Source organism: Agelaius tricolor, unplaced genomic scaffold (genome assembly GCF_023055355.1).
Source record: "Agelaius tricolor isolate 1412-34295 unplaced genomic scaffold, bAgeTri1.0.p SCAF_30, whole genome shotgun sequence".
NCBI lineage: Eukaryota > Metazoa > Chordata > Aves > Passeriformes > Icteridae > Agelaius > Agelaius tricolor.
Genome location: NW_027269290.1, coordinates 3,805,484 through 3,823,703, shown reverse-complemented (window position 1 = coordinate 3,823,703; position 18,220 = coordinate 3,805,484). Strand labels below are relative to the sequence as shown.

At 54.9% G+C, this 18,220-nt stretch overlaps 2 protein-coding genes across 3 annotated transcripts in view; both read right to left on the bottom strand.

Moving 5' to 3' along the window:
* The window catches only part of DENND2C (DENN domain containing 2C), a 29,742-nt gene extending 22,882 nt beyond the window's left edge, over positions 1-6,860 (bottom strand). The window contains 1 exon segment of the mRNA XM_071449953.1: positions 6,792-6,860. Coding sequence (XP_071306054.1) covers positions 6,792-6,860 — 69 coding nt within the window.
* A 485-nt stretch (positions 6,861-7,345) lies between these two features.
* On the bottom strand, positions 7,346-17,708 carry AMPD1 (adenosine monophosphate deaminase 1). 2 transcript variants are annotated; one of them, XM_071449972.1, is made up of 16 exons: positions 17,687-17,708; positions 15,907-15,918; positions 14,707-14,881; positions 14,125-14,290; positions 12,624-12,786; positions 12,249-12,468; positions 11,757-11,886; positions 11,281-11,475; positions 10,937-11,068; positions 10,692-10,855; positions 10,448-10,574; positions 9,861-10,024; positions 9,401-9,521; positions 8,409-8,582; positions 7,909-8,019; positions 7,346-7,501 (listed from the first exon to the last, which is right to left on the bottom strand). In XM_071449972.1, the coding sequence occupies exons 1-16, from the start codon at positions 17,706-17,708 to the stop codon at positions 7,346-7,348; spliced, it is 2,232 nt and encodes a 743-aa protein (XP_071306073.1). The 2 variants fall into 2 exon arrangements, with proteins under 2 accessions (XP_071306073.1, XP_071306074.1); XM_071449973.1 differs by lacking the exon at positions 15,907-15,918.
* Positions 17,709-18,220: the final 512 nt, after the last annotated feature.

The following is an 18,220-nucleotide window of genomic DNA, read 5'->3' as shown; positions in this document are numbered from 1 at the left end:
AAAACAAACACAGCAGGCACAAAACACCCTGAGGGATCCCAGGCATGCAAACTGAAGGAAATTATTTAATGGCAGAGGAACACAGCAGTGTGGATCTCAGCCAGCCCTCCTGCAGGAGAGCAGCTCCTCCTGATGCTCAGGCAGTAGAGATAAATCCCTGTGGCACCTGAGCTCCCCACTCAGCAGAGACACAGCAGGACACGAGGCACCAGCAAAAAGGAACCACATCTGCCTCTCCAGAGAGGAGCTGCTGCTTCACACAGCATGAGAAGAGCTGTGCTGGCTGGGGAAGAGTGCATCCTCCTCCCAGAAGTGCTCTCTTGCTCCACAACACAAGTGAAAACCTGCCTGGTGCTCTGTTTGCCAACACCCGACCTAAATTTGCCATCCAAGAGACTGGAGGGCAGTGGTGCCCAGGCTGTGGAGTTTCAAAAGGCAGAAGAAACAAGGGAGTTTTCATCTTCAAGTGAAAAATCACCCCATGTTTAGATCAGCAGAGAAGGAATGCTAAAGAAACACTCTGGCTTCTCCTAGCCAAGCAGAGCCTGCACAAACAGGAGCTGTGCTCTTTGAGACTTCCCACATGTGGGATCCAGGGGATACAGCACACATCCTCCAGATAATCCAGCAAGGAATGCAGGTGAAACCACCAGGGAGAACTGGGGTGGCTGTACAGAGCCAGCAGGTCCAGCATGGCCTCAGTACAGACATCTCATGTGTGGAATCCTCAGCTGTAGCTGGGATATTTTCTGAAAAATGCTTTCCTTAAGATTTCTTCTCCTGAGAAGCTGAGAGGCCTCAAGAACAAAATGTAAACAATAATTATCTGCTGCTGTGGAATGCAATGGGTGGATCTTTGATTAGCCCATGTTGGTTGTTTCTAATTAATGGCCAATCACAGTCAGCTGGCTCAGACTCTCTGTCCCAGCCACAAGCCTTTGTTATCATTCCTTCTTTTTCTATTCTTAGCCAGCCTTCTGATGAAATCCTTTCTTCTATTCTTTTAGTATAGTTTTGATATAATATATATAATAAAATAATAAATCAAGCCTTCTGAGACATGGAGTCACATCCTCATCTCTTCCCTCTTCCTTGGATCCCTGTGAACACTCAGCCTTGGAGCCCTTTTGCCAGCAGAGGTGCAAACCCATCCTGGACAGAGGACAGCAGCCCATAGGCTCTACCAAGACTCATTCCTCCCATTCTCTGGGCAATTAGCCCATTTCAGAAGTTCCAACCCTCCAGCTGTATTTAACAACCTCCCTTTGCAGTAGGTGAGAAGTGCTCAGCTCAGGCCAGGGGCCACTCTGCCTCTGGTAACATCTCCCTGGCACCAAGAAGTCTCCCTGCAAAAGGCAGGGAAACAGCAGAACTCCACACATGCACAAAAGCAGAGGATCCCTGCAGAAAGCAGCCAGACCTGCTCCAGGTGGGACCAGGGGCCAGAGTGCCACCAAACCTCTGCCCCAGCTGCCACTGCCATCCTGGGCACGTGTCCTCCACAGGCAGTGCCACCACACCCGGCCAGCACTGAGTCACCAGAGCCTGGCAGAGTGGGCAGAGCCAGGGATGGGCAGCAAACCACGCTGGGAGGCACAGGAGCTCAAACCTGCCTGGCAAGGGGTCGTGTCCCACTCTCCAGGCTGGGTGTGGAGAGCCCCCAGCACAGCAGACCCACACCCTGCCCACTGCTGGGACCACACCTCAAATGCCAGGGCTCAGGGCTATCCCTGGAGCTGCTGATCTGCTTGGCAGAGGCATCTGCAGTGCAATTAAAAGCAAAGAACTGGCCTTGGCAGATCTCCTTGATAGCACTAGTGAGAAAGCTCACTGGTCAAGGACATCCCAGGGCTCCCAGGCAGTTCAGAGATGGTTTGGGCACACATGGCACCAAGCCTTGGCTCTGCTGCACTCTCCCCCTCTGCCAAAGCAGCACAGTTGGTGTGGGAAGCAGCTCCCTATCTCCACAGTGTTGGTTCCTGCAGGCTGGAATGGCTCAGCCCATTGTCCCAGACAGCTGCTGGTAACTCTCCCACTCAGCAGTGAATGGGATAAACTTGGACAATCTGGGTAAGCCCCAAGCTGGGGATATTTGCTCCATCATCAGCCCTCTGTCCCTCATCAGCATTCCAGCCTGTCCTCAGTGCTTCTGCAGCCACTGGAGACCCTCTTCCCACAGCAGCAAGGGGCCCCTGCCCTCTCCTATAAATAGGCATTGTTGCCAAAACATCCTGAGCCAGAGCAGAGCCATCCTTCCTCCGTGTGTGTCTGCACAGCCCTGATTAGCAGACAGGAAAGCAGCTTTCCTCTGCTGTGCCACTCAGCTGCTGCAGCCCCAGGACACTCTCAGGACCCAGGCAAAGGGACAGCCAGGGGGGACAGGGCTCAAACAGCCTCCCCAGCAGCCCAGCTTCACACCAGGATCCTCCAGGGCCCTCCAAACCTTCAAACCCAGCATTGCTGGAATCAGGAGTGGCACAGGGAGCAGAACCTGAAGGATCCCATGGTGTGGAGCAGGGGTTTATCTGACCCAGTCCAGCACCTTCACTCACAGCCTGTGCCCACAGCTGCTGATTCCAAGAGCACTGTGCCCAGTGGGAGCTCCTCTGGGAGCAGCCTGGCAGAGAATCATGGAACAGCCCTGGAAGGGAACCACAAGGATCATCCTGTCCAATTCCTCCTGGCCCTGCACAGGACACTCCTGCAGCTCTGGCAGCCTCAGGGCCGTGCCCATTCCCTGGGGAGCCTGGGCAGTGCCAGCACCCTCTGGGGGAAGAACCCTTCCCTGACACCCTCCACCATCCATGAGGACAAATGACTGCTCACAGGAGGCTGAGCAGCCCTGCACAGCTTTCCAGGTGGGTCCACCCTTGCTGTGCCCAAGCTGGGCAGCTCTGCTGGCTGCCAGCCCACCCCACATCCTTCCTGCCACAGCTCACGTTGGGAGGGCTGCAACAAAAACTGCCTGTGCTGCTGCTTCCTCAGACACACAGACAGACAGACAGATCCATTTCTGCTTCCTCATCTCAAGCCATGGCTGAAGTCAAGGCCTGATGCTCCTGCCCTCTCCCACTGCCCAGCTCCCTGCTCCCATGGTAAGGCACACCCAGGAGCTGAGGAGGAGGAGAAGCTCAGCCTTGGCCAGCACATGGAACTCCAGAATCCCAGAATGGGTTGGGTTGGACTGGAAGGAACCTCAAAGCTCATCTCCTTCCACCCCCTGCCATGGCAGGGACACCTTCCACTGTCCCAGGTTGCTCCAAGCCCCATCCTGTCACAGACATCTTTTATGAAAAATCCTTTCCTTGGGATTTTTCCTCTTGAGAAGCTGAGAAGCCTCAAAACAAAATGTAAACAATGGTTATCTGCTGCAGTGGAATGCAATAGGTAAATCTTTGATTAGCCCATGTTGGTTGTTTCTAATTAATGGCCAATCACAGTCAGCTGGCTTGGACAGAGAGTCTGAGCCACAAGCCTTTGCTATCATTCTTTCCTATTCTATTCTTAGCTAACCTTCTGATGAAATCCTTTTTTCTATTCTTTTAGTATAGTTTTAATGTAATATATATCATAAAATAATAAATCAAGCCTTCTGAAACATGGAGTCAGATCCTCATCTCTTCCCTCATCCTCAGACCCCTGTGAACACGGTCACACCATCCACCCTGGCTTTGGACATGCAGGAATGGGACCCACAGACAGCTGAGCACAAGCCTAAAGCTCTCCCTGCTCAGTGCTGCTCCCTTGGACTGTCTCTTCCAAAATATCCATCCAAGGAAGGGAGGAATGCAGCTTTTCACCTGCCCAGGCTTGCTATCAAGAACCAGGCATTTGATCTCAGCTCATCACGTGAGCCCAGGCAAGGGCAGAGGCTGAGCTTTGGTGAAGAAAGAGCACACTGGGGTGGTGTGATCCAAGTTAAGTAACTCTTCAATGCAGTCCAGGACAGGCTAAAACACAGTTCAAGGACACAGAGCTGGCAGAGACCACCTGGGTCAGGCAGCCAGCACTTGAATCAAGCACTGTACAAATCATTGCTGTCACAGAATAACCAGGCTTGTGACTGCTTCCATCCTGACCTCCCCTTCCAAACTCCTTCAGTGGCCCCAGTGTGCTTCCCAGTGTTTCCAGAGAAGCCAAATTTATCATCCTTACTGCAGCAGAACTTAGAGGAGATCAGTGTAGTTAAGAATACTGAATTATTTCACCAGAAGCAGCAGTTTAGGGGAAAATTACATAATTTCTAGACAAAACACCACCCATTTCTGCCAAAACACTGCCTCTCTGATCCAGGCTGTTTGGAAGCTCCCAAAGCAGAAGAATAAGGCACGTTCCCAGCACATGACAGGTAGCCCTGACTCTTTTTCCAGCCCTGAAATCCAGAGAGCACACTACACATTTTCCATGCAAAGCCTCGAGACAATTCCATTTCCTGAAACCACATTCCCAAGGAGAGAAAGCTGCCAGTTCTGCTGTTCCAGAATAAATCCCTGCCTAGTGCTGAGGCCAGTCCCCCCCCAGCACCCCGAGCACCCTGCAGCAGAGGCACTGACACAGCACCTTACCTTGTCCTGGGAACACAAACACTGCCTGGACCAGCTCGTGCAGCTCTGAGGCAATCTCAGTCCTTTTGTGAAAGCTGTGCAGTCCTAAACCACCCCAAGCCTTTGTCACCAAGCCTCCTCCTGTGTTAGCAGCCAAATAAAAAGCAGTTTCTGGTCTTGTGGAACCTAGGGAAGCTGGCAGCTCATTTCTGGAGGGAAAGGACCCCTTCCAGAGCTCTCAGCTACTCCCATCCTGTTTCTCTCCAGAAGAACTCTGAATGCTCCTCTGAACAGCTCTGCCATGCTGATGCCTCAAAGACATGGGCAGTACCAAACAAGCAGATTTTATATCAAAATAAGTAACTCTCCAGGAATGCAGAGTGCTTAGTCATTTCCATCTCGATACAAAGCTACTCTAACCACGAGGTATTAACTCCTTCCATGCTGCTGCATCTCCTGCTGAGGAGCAGTTCTGCCCCATTAGATCCATGGCCACAGAAAATGTGCTGCTAATCCCAATTACACAGCAAAAGGAGGTTAACTCTGACCCTCACGAGTGCTGAGACTTTTCTACTGACTGTCCTTTTCTAAAGTGATGAAATTCAACTTCCTGAAAGCAACTTTTTCCTCAAGATATAAAAATACCCCCAAACCAGACCACTTCCAGCATGTAAGCACTGAAGGCTGCTACACCAGGGTGCACATGGTCAGAACCCACAATGTACTATTTTTAAAGTCGTGGGTTTTTGACCTGACTCACAGGATCTGAATGCCCAGGGTAGCAATACTGACAACAGCAGTTGACTCAGCCCCTACACCCCGGGCTGGCTGCCAGCCCCAGGAGTGTTGCAGCTGCACACCAGAAATGAGGCACAAGCTGGGCATGGAGTTAAAAATCAATCACAACTTATCCTGGAGCACTTCCTTGGTGCCACCATCAGAGGTGAGGTTCCAAAGGAAAGTCACAAAGCCTGTGTGGCTTTACATGGGCCACCCCAGACAGGCTGTGTGAGGCCACAACCAACCACTCATTCCCTTGGGAATGTCTCAGCAGCACCCAGGCAGCTGCTCCAGGAGGTTCAAAGGGTGCAGACTAAGGCAGCACCAGAAAACCTCTCAGACACCATTCAGATTATGTGTTCCAGAGCTGCCCACTGAGTCATACCCATATCAGATTATTACAACTGGAAGACTGAGAGTAAAATTTTGCCAAGCAGCAATGGACAGCACTAGGACTCAAGGTCACATCCAGGTCAGATCCTCCAGCCACCAGTGCTCAAATACACATTTCCAGGGGCTGGTTTTCCTGCAACTTCTCTTCTACCTTCCTTCCATCACTCACTGATGCCAGCCCCAGCTGCGAGGGGGAATTGCTCCAGCAGTGCCTGGGCTCTGTCACAGCCAGGCCGTGTCACTGGAGCAGAGGGCTGTGTGTATACAGCGAGCTGGGAAGGCAAGGGGAGACTGGTCCAGCGTGCCAAGGAGCTCTGAACACATCCAGCCCCACTCACCTCAGTGCAACAAGCACAAATAGCCAGCGAGCCCTAACCCAGCACAGCCCAGCAGTGTGTACAGCTCGGTACAGAAACACAGAATGGGGTAGTGGGAGGGACCCTCGGCAGGTGTGACCCTCGGCAGGTGTGACAGGGAGCCCCTGACTCTTTTTCCAGCCCTGAAATCCAGAGAGCACACTACACGTTTTCCATGCAAAGCCTCGAGACAATTCCATTTCCTGAAACCACATTCCCAAGGAGAGAAAGCTGCCAGTTCTGCTGTCGGTGCCCTGCTCGATGGTTTTGGCCATCCCCGCGGGCAGCCCCTGCAGCAGCAGCAGCAGCTCCGGGCAGCCCGCGCTCCATCGCCCTCACGGGAGAAGCGCTCCCCGACGGCCAGCGGGGCCCGCCCGCCTGTGCCCACCACCGGACACCCCCGGCTGGGTTCCTCCGGCACCCTCCCCCTCAGGCATCTGCACGAGTGGGGGACACGAACCCACCCCAAGCCCGGCTCCCCCGGGAGCGGCGTCTCCTCCAGGCAGCTGGAGCAGCACCTGCTTCCTTCGGCTCGGCAGACACGGGCAAGATGCTGCACCGGCCGCTGCCCGCCTGTCCGCAGCCGGGACGCGGGGAACCTTCGGGGCCCGCAGCTCCGAGCCCGGCCGCGACTGCGGGAAGCCCCAACCCCCGGGCCACCCGCTCGCCCTCCCGGCGTAACCCCCGCCCGGTCCTGCCGCCCCTCGCTCCGTCTCACCGCGGCCTCGGCCCGCTCCCGGCCCCGCTCCCGCAGGACGCTCCCGGCGCGCACGGAACCACCTCCCATTGGCGGATGTAGCCATCACTCAAGCGGTGACCCCGCCTCCTCCCCGCCCCGGAGTGCCCGGAGCCGTTTCCCGTTGGTTCACGCGGCCGTCACTCAGAAGGAGACCCCGCCCCAGCCGCGCCCCGTCCCGTCTCTCCGCGGCCTCGGCCCGCTCCCGCAGGACACTCCCGGCTCTCACGGAGCCGCCATCGATTGGCTGCTGCGGCTGTCACTCAGCTCGAGATCCCACTCCCGCCCCGCCTCAGGGCGCACAGATCCATCGCCCATTGGCTGGCATGGCTGTCACTCAGGCGACAGTCCCGCTCCCTTTCCCTCAGGCGCTCGGAGCCGCTTCACAGACGGGGTTTTACTGCGCTGCTGCCCCGGGGCCGCGCAGTTCGGCACGGCTCTGTCCCAACCCTGGCTCCCCTCACAGTCCGGCACGGCCCCGGTCCCGGCCCCCCTCACAGTCCGGCACGGCCCCGGCCCCGCTGTCCGACCCCCGCCTATTCGTTCTTCAGCCCCTCGGCGATGAGGTTGAGCTCGTAGCACCAGGTCTCGTAGCGATAGGCAACGCGGATCTGGGCCACGTTCGTCTTCCGAATGTCATTGCCATCGGGCCCGTCTTCCCGGTAGTTTTCACCCAGGAACTTCACTTTCTCCTGCCAGAGGCAAAGACAGCAGTACCGACCTCAGAAGTCGGTAGAGAGAGAAGCTCTGAGCCCACGAGTGGAGCTGGTGCCATTCTCGGGCTGTGGGCAGGGCCACCCCAGAAGGACACACACCTCGTGGGACAGGAGACACTGCAGGACACCCCCTGCATGGGACAGGACACCCACGATGTGGGAGAGGACACACCTCATGGCACAGGACATAGTGTAGGACACCACTCCATGGGGCAGGACACACCTCGTGGGATATGAGACACTGCAGAACACGCAGCTTGTGACACAGGACACACTGCAGGACACACGTCTCATGGGGCAGGACATACCCCTCATGGGACAGGACACTCCTCATGGGACAGGACACACTGCAGGACACACCCCCAAGGGGACAGGACACCCACCTCGTGGGACAGGCCACACTGCAGGACGCTGTTCCTGGCGATCTCACACATGTCACAGGTGCTGAGCTTGAACACCTGGGCAGCGATGGCGTACTCCTCCATGAGGGGCTCCTGCAGCACAGGGTTAGGGGTCAGCAGCCTCTGCCAGCACAGCCTGTGCTCTGCAGGGGCTGTCCCACAGCTCACTGAATCTTTGGGGCTGGAAAAGTTCTCCAGGATCAGTCCAACCTTCAGCCAACACCCCCATGCCCACTAAACCACACCACAAAGGGCCATGTGTTCTCATTTTTTGAAAACTTCCAGGCACCACTGCTCTGGGCAGCCTGTTCAGATGCTTGACCCCTGTTTCAGTGGAGAAATTTTTCCTAATATCCTACCTGGACATCTGCTGGTGGAGGGGGACATGGCCCAGCATATGCTGGACCCTCTGCAAGTGCCACTGGCTTCCAAAAAACCGAGGCCCACACAGTCCCAGCCCCAGTGCTCAGCTCACACTGTACCTTGGTGTAGTGGAACTGCATGGGGTCATCTGTAGAAAGGGACACCATGAGCCCTTTCTGGTGGAAGTCAAGCAAAGGATTCTTGGCGTACTCCAGGAAGAGGCTGTTGTTGCTGAGTGGGGACATGGCAATGGGAATTCTGGCAAGGAAGTACAGGTACTGCAGCACCGGGCTCTGCAGAGAGGAGCAGAGGTACCATGTTAAAATTCTGCACTTTCCACCTCTCCAGAGTAAGATCAGACTGGTCCCAGCCAGGGAATTGTGTGCAAGGAGAGAGATGGGCCAGCCAGCACTCAGTGCTCCAGGGTAAGGAGCACAAGAGGCCAAGTGTCACAGACGTGTTTTATGAAAAATCCTTTCCTTAGGATTTTTTCTCCTGAGAAGCTGAGAGGCCTCAGGAACAAAATGTAACCAATGGTTATCTGCTGCTGTGGAATGCAACAGGTGCATCTGGGATTGGTCTCATGGGGTTGTTTTTAATTAATGGCCAATCACAGTCAGCTGGCTCAGACTCTCTGGTCAGTCACAAGATTTTATTATAATTCCATTTCTTTTCTACTCCTTTCAAGCCTTCTGATGAAATCTTTTCTTCTATTCTTTAGTGTAGTTTCAATATAATATATATCATAAAATAATAAATCAAGCCTTCTGAAACCTGGAGTCAGATCCTCATCTCTTCCCTCATCCTAGGACCCCTGCAAACACCATCACAGCCAAGGACCTGTCTGATATCAAACTTAGCTGGCTCCAGTGATAACAATCATATTCTGTGATGGGTCTGTGAGGCTAAACCCCCAAAATCTAATACACTGCTCAGCCACATCCCCAAACATGCCTGGAGAAGCCCAGAGAACCATTTAACATCTGCCTGAAGCCGGGCTGTGTCAGTGTAAAGCAGTGGCACAGGTATCTGCCAGCTACCTGAGGCAGCTGTGAGCCCTTCTCCCACTCTGCCGTGCCTGGGCTGCTCCTGGCAGTCCTGCCCCACGTACCTTCTTGAGGTTGAGCCCGTGGGAGATGTTATCAGCTGTCATGAAGGCTGCCAGCAGGTGTGTGAGGGCCCCGGCCTCGCCGCAGTGCGGGCGGAACAGGAACGTGTTCATGCCACGCTGCCTGGGCACAGGGAAGGAGCACTCAGAGCAGCAAACAGCAGGGTTGGATGGCTGGGTCCAACTTCAGGCCCAGCTCTGCCCCTACCATGAGCCCCCAGGAATCCAGCTTGACCTAGGAGCACATTACTCCTTCTCTTTTCTGCTCTGTGTGTGCGATAGATGCATCTCTGCAACCCCTGAACTTTCTCCCCAGTGCATCACCCCTCCTACCCAGGGGGGTCTGGATTGCTCTGGGACATGATGCTGCAAACAGAGCGAGGAGAGCCCCCATCTTCCATACCAACAATCCAAGAACTGAGGCAAGGCAGGAGGCAGCCCCTTGGCAGGTCCCAGGCCTCACCTGCGCAGGTTGTTCAGCACCAGGATGTTGGCATACATGTAGTAGATGTAGTAGGTGTAGGATGGGTTCTTAGGGGAAGTCCACTCCTCTGGCTTTGGGCTTTTAGTGCTGAACATGTGTCCACTGTGCTTGGATTCATCATCCACGCTGTCAAAGCCTGTGATCTGGTTGGCAAAAGGAACAAAAAAGGTGCATCTCACACTCCCCACCTCGTCACTCCCAGGTGGGCTCACTCTGCCCCACCACAGCTCACCAGAGCCTGGCTCTGCCCCACAAGGGCAGGGTCAGGCAAGGCTGCAGACCTTGCTCTGTATTTATAAGGATTATCACAACCCCCAGCACTGTCCAGCACCAGGAATAAAGCTCACCCCTCCCCAGGAGATGGGTACACAGCAATCCCCAGCCCCACAGCAGCCAGCCCAAGCAGTTTGACCCCTCCTGCCCTTCTGGCCACATCCCCCTTCCCCAGAATGAGGCAGAGCCCCCTGGCCCACTGATGCCATTTTCCCTGTCAGGGCCAGTACCCTGTGCACAAACAGGGATGCGAGTTCTCCCCACACCTGACAACATCACCAGGTGACACTCACATGGCGTAGAAAGACACTGAGCTCTTTGTGGGCTTGTGGATTGATAGTTGCCTCAAACACAGGAACAAAGATATATTCCAGCATTTTCCCAAAGTGGGGAAGGAAATTCTTAGACCTGAACACATCACTGTGGACAAAGGGATTAATTGCTACCAGAGGGACAACACTGCCCACTGTCCCCACAACCCTTTCAGGAATGAGGGGTCTATAAGGCTCAGTGCTCCCTCAGCCCCACAGCACGTACTAAATCCTGGGCACTTGGATCATCCACTTCATGTTGGGGGAATAGACCCTGTGGGTGTTGAACCAGCTGGCCAGCCTGGCCCACTCCTCAGGTGACCGCCCGTAGATCGAGAGCCGGGGCTCCGTGTGCTGGTACTTGGCATCCTCCAGGTCAGAGCCAACCTCCTGCAAAGCAGAGCACACCATGGCAAGGGGAGCCAGAGCAGCAGCACAGCTCCACCCTGTTCTCCTGCCCTCTCTCCATACCTTGATGATGGTAGCAAAATACTCGCCGTTGATGGCGTTCTCTGTCTTCAGGTAGAGGTCCCTGAGCTCGCTGGCCCCCACGGGGTTGTACTTATCATTGAACTTGTCAAAGCGCTGGAATGTCTGCCGGCCCTGCAGCGGGGAGCCCAGGCTCAAACACTGCCCTCACAGCCTGGCAGGGAGCAGGGACTGAGCCAAACCACCCAAAACAACATCACCAGGAGCTGCTGCACCCTGACACAAATATTAATGCACACAACAAGTGTGGGTGCACAGAGAAGGCAAAAGCCATGGGGGGAAGAGTGGCCCAAGAGTGATCTTACATTAAATGTCCTACCACTTACAGCATGGACATCCAGGGAATCCACTGTCAGGTCGTAGGGGTGCAGTTTGAGCTGCTGGAAAAGCTGTTTCAGGGTGAGCTGTTTGCCCTTGGCATTATAGACCACACGGTCAGCATCCACACGGTAGGATTTCTTGATGAAACGCAGAAGGTGCTTCTGGTTCATGCAGGCTGCAGCATGGATGTGTGTGTCCACCTGGGAAAACAGGGACAGCTTCAGGCTGGGATGCTCAGGTACCATCCCAGGGGGGTGAACAAACTCCTCAGGTGAGCACCTTGTGTGTGAGCAGGGCTCAGCCCAGCAGGTGAACACAGCCAGAGGGCACAGCTTGGCCAAGAGCATTGAAGGCAGCAGATTCCCACTCACAGGAGCAATGCTGCTGCTACACACATGGACTCTAATACCCAATGAGGGAGGGGCAGACACCATGACAGCTCCTCTCCAGGGTCCCTGGAGCTCTAAGCCTTGCCTTTTACCTTCCTGCAGTTGTAGAAGTCACGGTGGGGGTTGTTCTTCAGCTCCTTCATCTCCTCCATCTCATTGAGCATTTCATGCACTTGGAACTTGGATGAGAGGAACTTGAGGCGCCGGTGAGTGTAGGTTTTCCTGATGAGAACAAAGGGCAGAACAGGCACTGGGCTCCTCTCCCCTCACAGTACAGGGACACAGATTCCACCTGGGCTGGAGGAGCTCGTGCTGGCCAGCCCTGCTCCCCTGAGGTGCCTCCCCTGGCTCTATCACAGAGCTCTGAAGGAAGGCTGGCCAGCTGGGAGACAACCTGCAGCTCCTGCCTCCAGCCCCTGAGTGCTGTTTTGCTTAAGACCCAGGCCAAGAGGGCTGACAAGCACTGAGGACACTTGTGCAGGCAGGTGTGTCACCAGCAGGTTCCTCCCTGTTCCAGGAAGGGAGTGGGCTGCCCTGACCTCCCTCTGCCCACCGAGGCAGGACCTGGTGGGTTGTGCACTTACACAGGCCCCTGTGCAATCAGGACCAAGAGGAAGTTCATGTCATCAATGAAGTGCTCGAGGCTGGGGTAGGGCAGGTCCTTTGGCTCGTTTCTCTCAGCTGCTGCCTTGTCTGCATAGACATAAACGATCCCATCCTTCATCTGCACGTGGTATCCCAGGTCCTCAGGGAGGTTCCCACTGTCCAGGGGATCCTGTCCATCCTTCACTGGTGGGGTGAACACTGCAGCAGAAGGAGAATTCCATCAGGCTGCCAGCCCAAACCTCCCAGGCCTGCCTTGCTCCCCCACCCCACCCCTGTGACACCAAGGAGGGGGCCTGGGCAAGCACCTGAGCCCTGCCCCGTGCTGAAGGCAGCCCCTGGGGTGCTGGATGTACCTGGGCCAACGTCACTGGGTTTCCAGGGCTCGCCCTCGATGGCGCGCAGGTACTGCGAGGGTGTCTTGGGGAACCTCTGCAGTGACTGCTGCATGTTCTTCTCCCGGATGCACAGCGCCCGGTACAGGCCCCTGCACACCACCTCAAAGTCTTCCACTGTCACCTGCAGGGGAGGTGATGCTGAAGGCACCCACACAGCTGGAACAGGACGCACCAGGGTGTGCCCAAGAAACACACCCTGGTGCACCCAGGTGGAGGGAGATTTCGGTCACGGCAGGATAAATGTAAAAAAAATGGTTTGGGCTGGAAGGGATCCTAAATCTCATCTTGTTCTAGCCCCTGCTGTGGGCAGGGACACATTCCACTGTCCCAGGGTGCTCCCAGCCCCATCCAACCTGGCACTGGACACTTCCAGGAATGGAGCAGCCACAGCTTCTCTGGGCACCCTGAGCCAGGGCCTCCCCATCCTCACAGGGAACAATTCCTTCCCAACATCCCATCTAACCTTGCCCTCTGGCAGTGGGAAGACATTCCCCCTTGTCCTGTCACTACATGATATTGTAAAAAGTCCCTCTCCAACTTTCTTGTCATACCATATTATCATATCATATCATCCTCTATCTCATCTATCTCATCATATCATGTACCAAATCATATCACATCAATGTCCCACTGCTCTGCCTGAGCAAGGCAAGGAAGGGATGATAGGCAGAGACCCAGGCATGACAAAGGGAAGCTCCTGGTTGCAGAACCAGGGAATTCTGATGTCACCCCCTCTTACATTCCTCACTGCAATCAGTAATGGACCCTGAAATGGAAGCCAGGCCTGGGCAAAACATTAAAGCTATTTTTGGAGCCAGGCTGAAACTGAAGCAGGAACAACAAGATGCACTAACCCTGTGTGTCAGTGATTTTTGATTTACTGCACAAACAAGTGTTTTGGGCAGTCAGGAGATACTGGAGTGGAGTAGGTCAGGAAACCAGCACTCCCAGCTAGGACACACATGGCAGGGGGAATGTGCTCAGTGCAGGAAGGGATTTCCAGATCCCCTCTGCTGGGCAGCTCCAGGCTGAGCAACATTCCAGGAGGTTCTTAGAAGCAGCACAAATGTAATAGGAGGCTGAGGAGGAGAGGGAGGCAGGATTAGCATGGGATGTGATAACAGTCCTGGTCAAATGGCTCCAGGTGACCCTGCCTGTACCAGGGCTTGGTGAATCCCCTCAGCTGTTCTGGGATCCCTGGATGTACACAGAGCTCAGACAGAGCTGTGTGCAAGCAGAGAGGATGTGACAGAGTGAGCACAGCCTGCCCTGCCAAGCTCTCCCTGGAGAATCCCATGGGAATATTCAGCACCCCACAGCTCCTGCTGAGGAATTCAGCTCTGGATGCCCAGGGATGCAGCAGGGCACCCCCAGATGCTTGTGAGGCACAGTGGGAGGCACTGTCCCCACTGCAGCAGGTACAGAGGGGTGGAAAGGGAGCAGCCATGGCCGTACCTACCCCAGAGGCATAATCCCCAGTGATCTGCACCCGCTGGAAGTGGGGCACGGTCTGGTACTGGGGGCAGGTGGAGCTGGCCTCCTCGGTGACAGCCAGGCTGGCCACAGCCCCCGGGGCCACGGGCGGGGCCAGCACTGTCGTCTTCATGCGGATCAGCTTCTTCCTGCTGCGAGGAAAGGCTCAGGCAAACAGCCCCGTTCCGTGGTCACACACAGCTGCAGGGCCAGGGGCACTTCCCCCAGCTGTGTTCCAGCTGTGCACATCGCGATCCAGCTCACTGGTGATTTCTGAGCACCTCAAACAGGCACTGCCACGAAATAGCCGCAGGCTTGTCCCCAAGTCTCCCTCCCCAACAGCTCCGTGGCCGTGGCTGTGCTGGCACCCAGGGAATGGGCCAAGGGCGTCTTTCTGTCCAACAGTGGAAGCAATTAGAGAGGAAATCCTGGAGTACCTGACAGATGCCCTGGGATTATCAAGGATTTATCCCACAGGTGTGGTGAGCTGTGCCCAAGGGCCTGATTGCATCCCCCCTGTTTGCTGTGGCCAGGAGGTGCAGGCTGTGCTCCTGCCCTGGGAACTCACCGCATTTCCACGGTGGAGCTGGCCTCCTGCAGCATCATGTGCACTGTCATTTCCTGCCGGGAGATGGGGCAGATATCCTCCACATCAAAATGAGAGATTTCCCCCCTGACCTCCTCATCCTTCACCTCAGAGGCAAAGACCTTCTCAGCAAAGGAGCGCAGGGACTCGTCCATCTCTGCAAAGAGGAGTTTCAGTGTCCCACAGGGAGGAGATTCCCAGCGGGTGCCCCTTGCAGGCAGCTCCGTGCTCAGCTGCCCTTTCCTTGTGGCCCCCACACCCTGGAGAAGACTCTGAGCCACCTCCCAAATTTGCAGCAAGGCTGGGCCACTCCTGGTGGGCTGGAGACATCCCTTGATACCCCCAGTACAGCAGGAAAAGTAAACACAGTCCCAAAATGCTGCCATAAGGCCCAGAGAGAAGCAGGTCCTTGGGAAGGGCAGTTATGGGATCATGCACTGGGAGAAGAGGGGAACGTGGCAGAGCCCTTAGAGCTCCAGGGAGCCTAAAATCCACTTGCTGCAGCAGTCAGGGGGAGACAGAGGCATGGATGGGGCAGAGCTGGCAGCCCAAGCACTCAGCTCCACCATCCCAGGGCATGCCCAGCTGGGCACTCCCAGCCCACCACGTGCATCGTGCTGCAAAGGTGCCAGGGCCACATTGCCACAGGGCTGGCTGGAGCTTTATGGAGGAGGAGAAGGAAGGTTAAAAGGCCTTCCTCTGCCAACAGAACACCATAAAACAAGAACCCAAGGGTTCTGCTGGCAGCAGCTCCGAGAAGCAGATGTTTGCATGGCAGCACAGGGACTCTGACAGCGGCTTTTGGCAGCTGGACATGAAGCAAAGTGGGGATCAGTGCCCAAGGATGGACCTCTCCATCGAGTGTCACACAGGACATGGTCACAGGTGAGCACCAAAGCAGAGCAGACAGAGCTCAACAGCACTCAGGGTGCAGAATGATATTTAACAAATTGCATCTTTTGGTGCTGTATCAAAGGACCAAAAGGTGGGACCATTCTGTGTAACACTGATGGGCAGAGCTGGCACTGCCAGGAAATAGCATTTCCCAGCTGCTGAAGGATCACCAGGATCATGATCTGCATGATCTGCATGATCTCCATGACCATGTAACTGCTGCATGGTTCCAGAGATCATGTCTAGGCAGTAACACAGCAGAGCAGAGAGAAACCCAGCAATACTCACGTTTGTGTTCTGCTGTTTGAGATAAAACAGAGACAAAAGAAAAGCTGTTGTGATCAGCCCCTCAAAATCTGAGCCTTTTAGCCTTGTCACCTCATCAGTCTTTAAAAAGGGATTAGCAAAGGACAAGTTTAGCCAAATCCTTCCACTTAGAAAAGAATCATAGAATCCTAGAATGGTTTGGGTTGGAAGAGACTTTAAAGCTCATCTGATGTGCAGGGACACCTTCCACTGTCCCAGGCTGCTCCAAGCCCTGTCCAAGCTGGCCTTGGACACTTCCAGGGATCCAGGGGCAGCCCCAGCTGCTCTGGGCACCTGTGCCAGGGCCTCAGCACCCTCACAGGGAGGAATTCCTAATTCCCAATATCCCATCTAAACCCACCCTCCTTTGCCTTAAAACCATTCTCCCTTGTCCTGTCATTCCCTGCCCTTGTGAGAAGTCCCTCCAGCCTTCTTGTAGCCCCTTCAGGTACAGGAAAAGGAAAAGGCAGAGCAGAATTTGTCACTTTGAGGAGCACAGAGGGACATTGAGCATTGCCTGTCCCATGACAGAGCCTCAGTGATGCCTCAGTGTGGAGCCAAACCCCACTGCAGGTCCCTCCCTCCCAGCCAGCCCAGCCTGGCTCTGGCACAGCTTCTGCCTGGCACAGTCCCTGCTTCCCCTGCAGTGCCCAAGGTGGAGCATCCTCCAGAGCCCACATCCTCTCACTCCACACCTGGCAGGCACCAGTCCTGTGCTGGCCTGGAAGGGCTCTACTGCACCTGCAGGACACAGGGAGGGCAGCACAGCCTTCTGCTGACCAGGCAAGCAGATATTCCAGACTCAGAGCACCAGGCTTTGCTATTTTTTGCCCTTGACTACCCTCCTGTGTGGCCCCCAGCGTGGGTGGTCATTTCAGAGATGCTGAGTTCCATCCCCCTGTGCTCACAGCTCTCCTTATTCCCCAGCAGGATCAGACAGCTGGGACACTGCAGTCCCTCAGAGCCTCTCAGCTGCTCAGATAGGGTGGCAGCAGCACTCTGAGGCTCAGCCCCTGTCCTTTTTCTCTGACCCAGCAGTTCAGGCTGCAGCTCTGGCATCACAGCTGCTGACTGCCCAAAGCCCAGCCTGTGGAACACACGCTCCAGAATCCTGACTCCACATATTCATCTGCCTACAAAGCATCCCAGAAATGTTTAGTTTGACCTTTCATCTCTTTAGTGGATGGAAATTACACTCAGGAAGGGTCAGAGCCTCCCCCTGATGGTGCAGGGCAAGGTTTTAACACCAGCTTCATGTGCTGGGACAGCGTCTCTGACACCCCAGCCCTGCAATTCCAAACATGCTCCTATCAGGGCTGTTTGGGGCTGTTATCACCCAGGGCTCTGCAGTCACCTGCCACATGTCCCTCTGCACTGCCCTGCAGAGCCTGGCTGGCCCTGCTCCTGCTGCCCAGCTCCTGCTCCCAGCCCCTTGGGGCTGCAGCTCCCCACAGCTGAGCTTCACCAGGGTGCCCAGAGATTCCTGAAATCCCTCTGAGCCCTTCCACAGGGATTTAATGATGTCATTTCAGGACACATTTCACCCAGGAGAGACAATATTTTCCTTCATTACAAGCAGAGGAAGGTTTAAACAATAACACAGTTTCTTTCACTGCACTATCCAAAACCATCTCCAAGCAGGGAGAAAAATGCTCAAAGGCCCCAGTGAGGTCCCCTGGGCACCACACATCCAAATCTCTGAGGCTGTGGGGCTGGAACCTGCCCTGTGGCCCCTTGGCTCACACTTGGCTTTCAGACCTACCTGGAATTCTCACCCGGGACATCTCAGCAGCGTTTGCAGAGCCTCAGTAACACCCCAGAGTCCCCGAGCACAAGGGGCCAAGTGACTGCCTGGCAGCTCAACACTAATTTTACTGCTTTCCCTTCCCTGTAATCAGACTCTCCCACTCTAAAAGGAGAGTGGAGATCAACTGTGGGACTATTTAAAGTGCAGCCACAAGCACTTGCACTGAAACAGGTGAAAGCAAGGCTCAAATTTAATTAAATTTTATTTAATTAATCAAATTTAACTAATCTTTTTCTTTAAGTCAGGTTTGCGTTTTTCATTTTGTGAAGTGTCACCTGGTGTCTGGCCAGATTTCTGATTTCCAGGGCAGCTCCTTTCTAATGTGGTCTGTGGAATTCAGTCTTTTAAGAGAGACTAAAAGAGAGACTAAAAACTGATGTCTTCTATGCTGAACCAAAGGTTTAAAGGAAATTCCCAACCAGAACAGGAGCTGTGGATAGGTACAAACCATGTGCTCTCACCTGAGCTGTTCAGAGGCTTTTCCTGAGG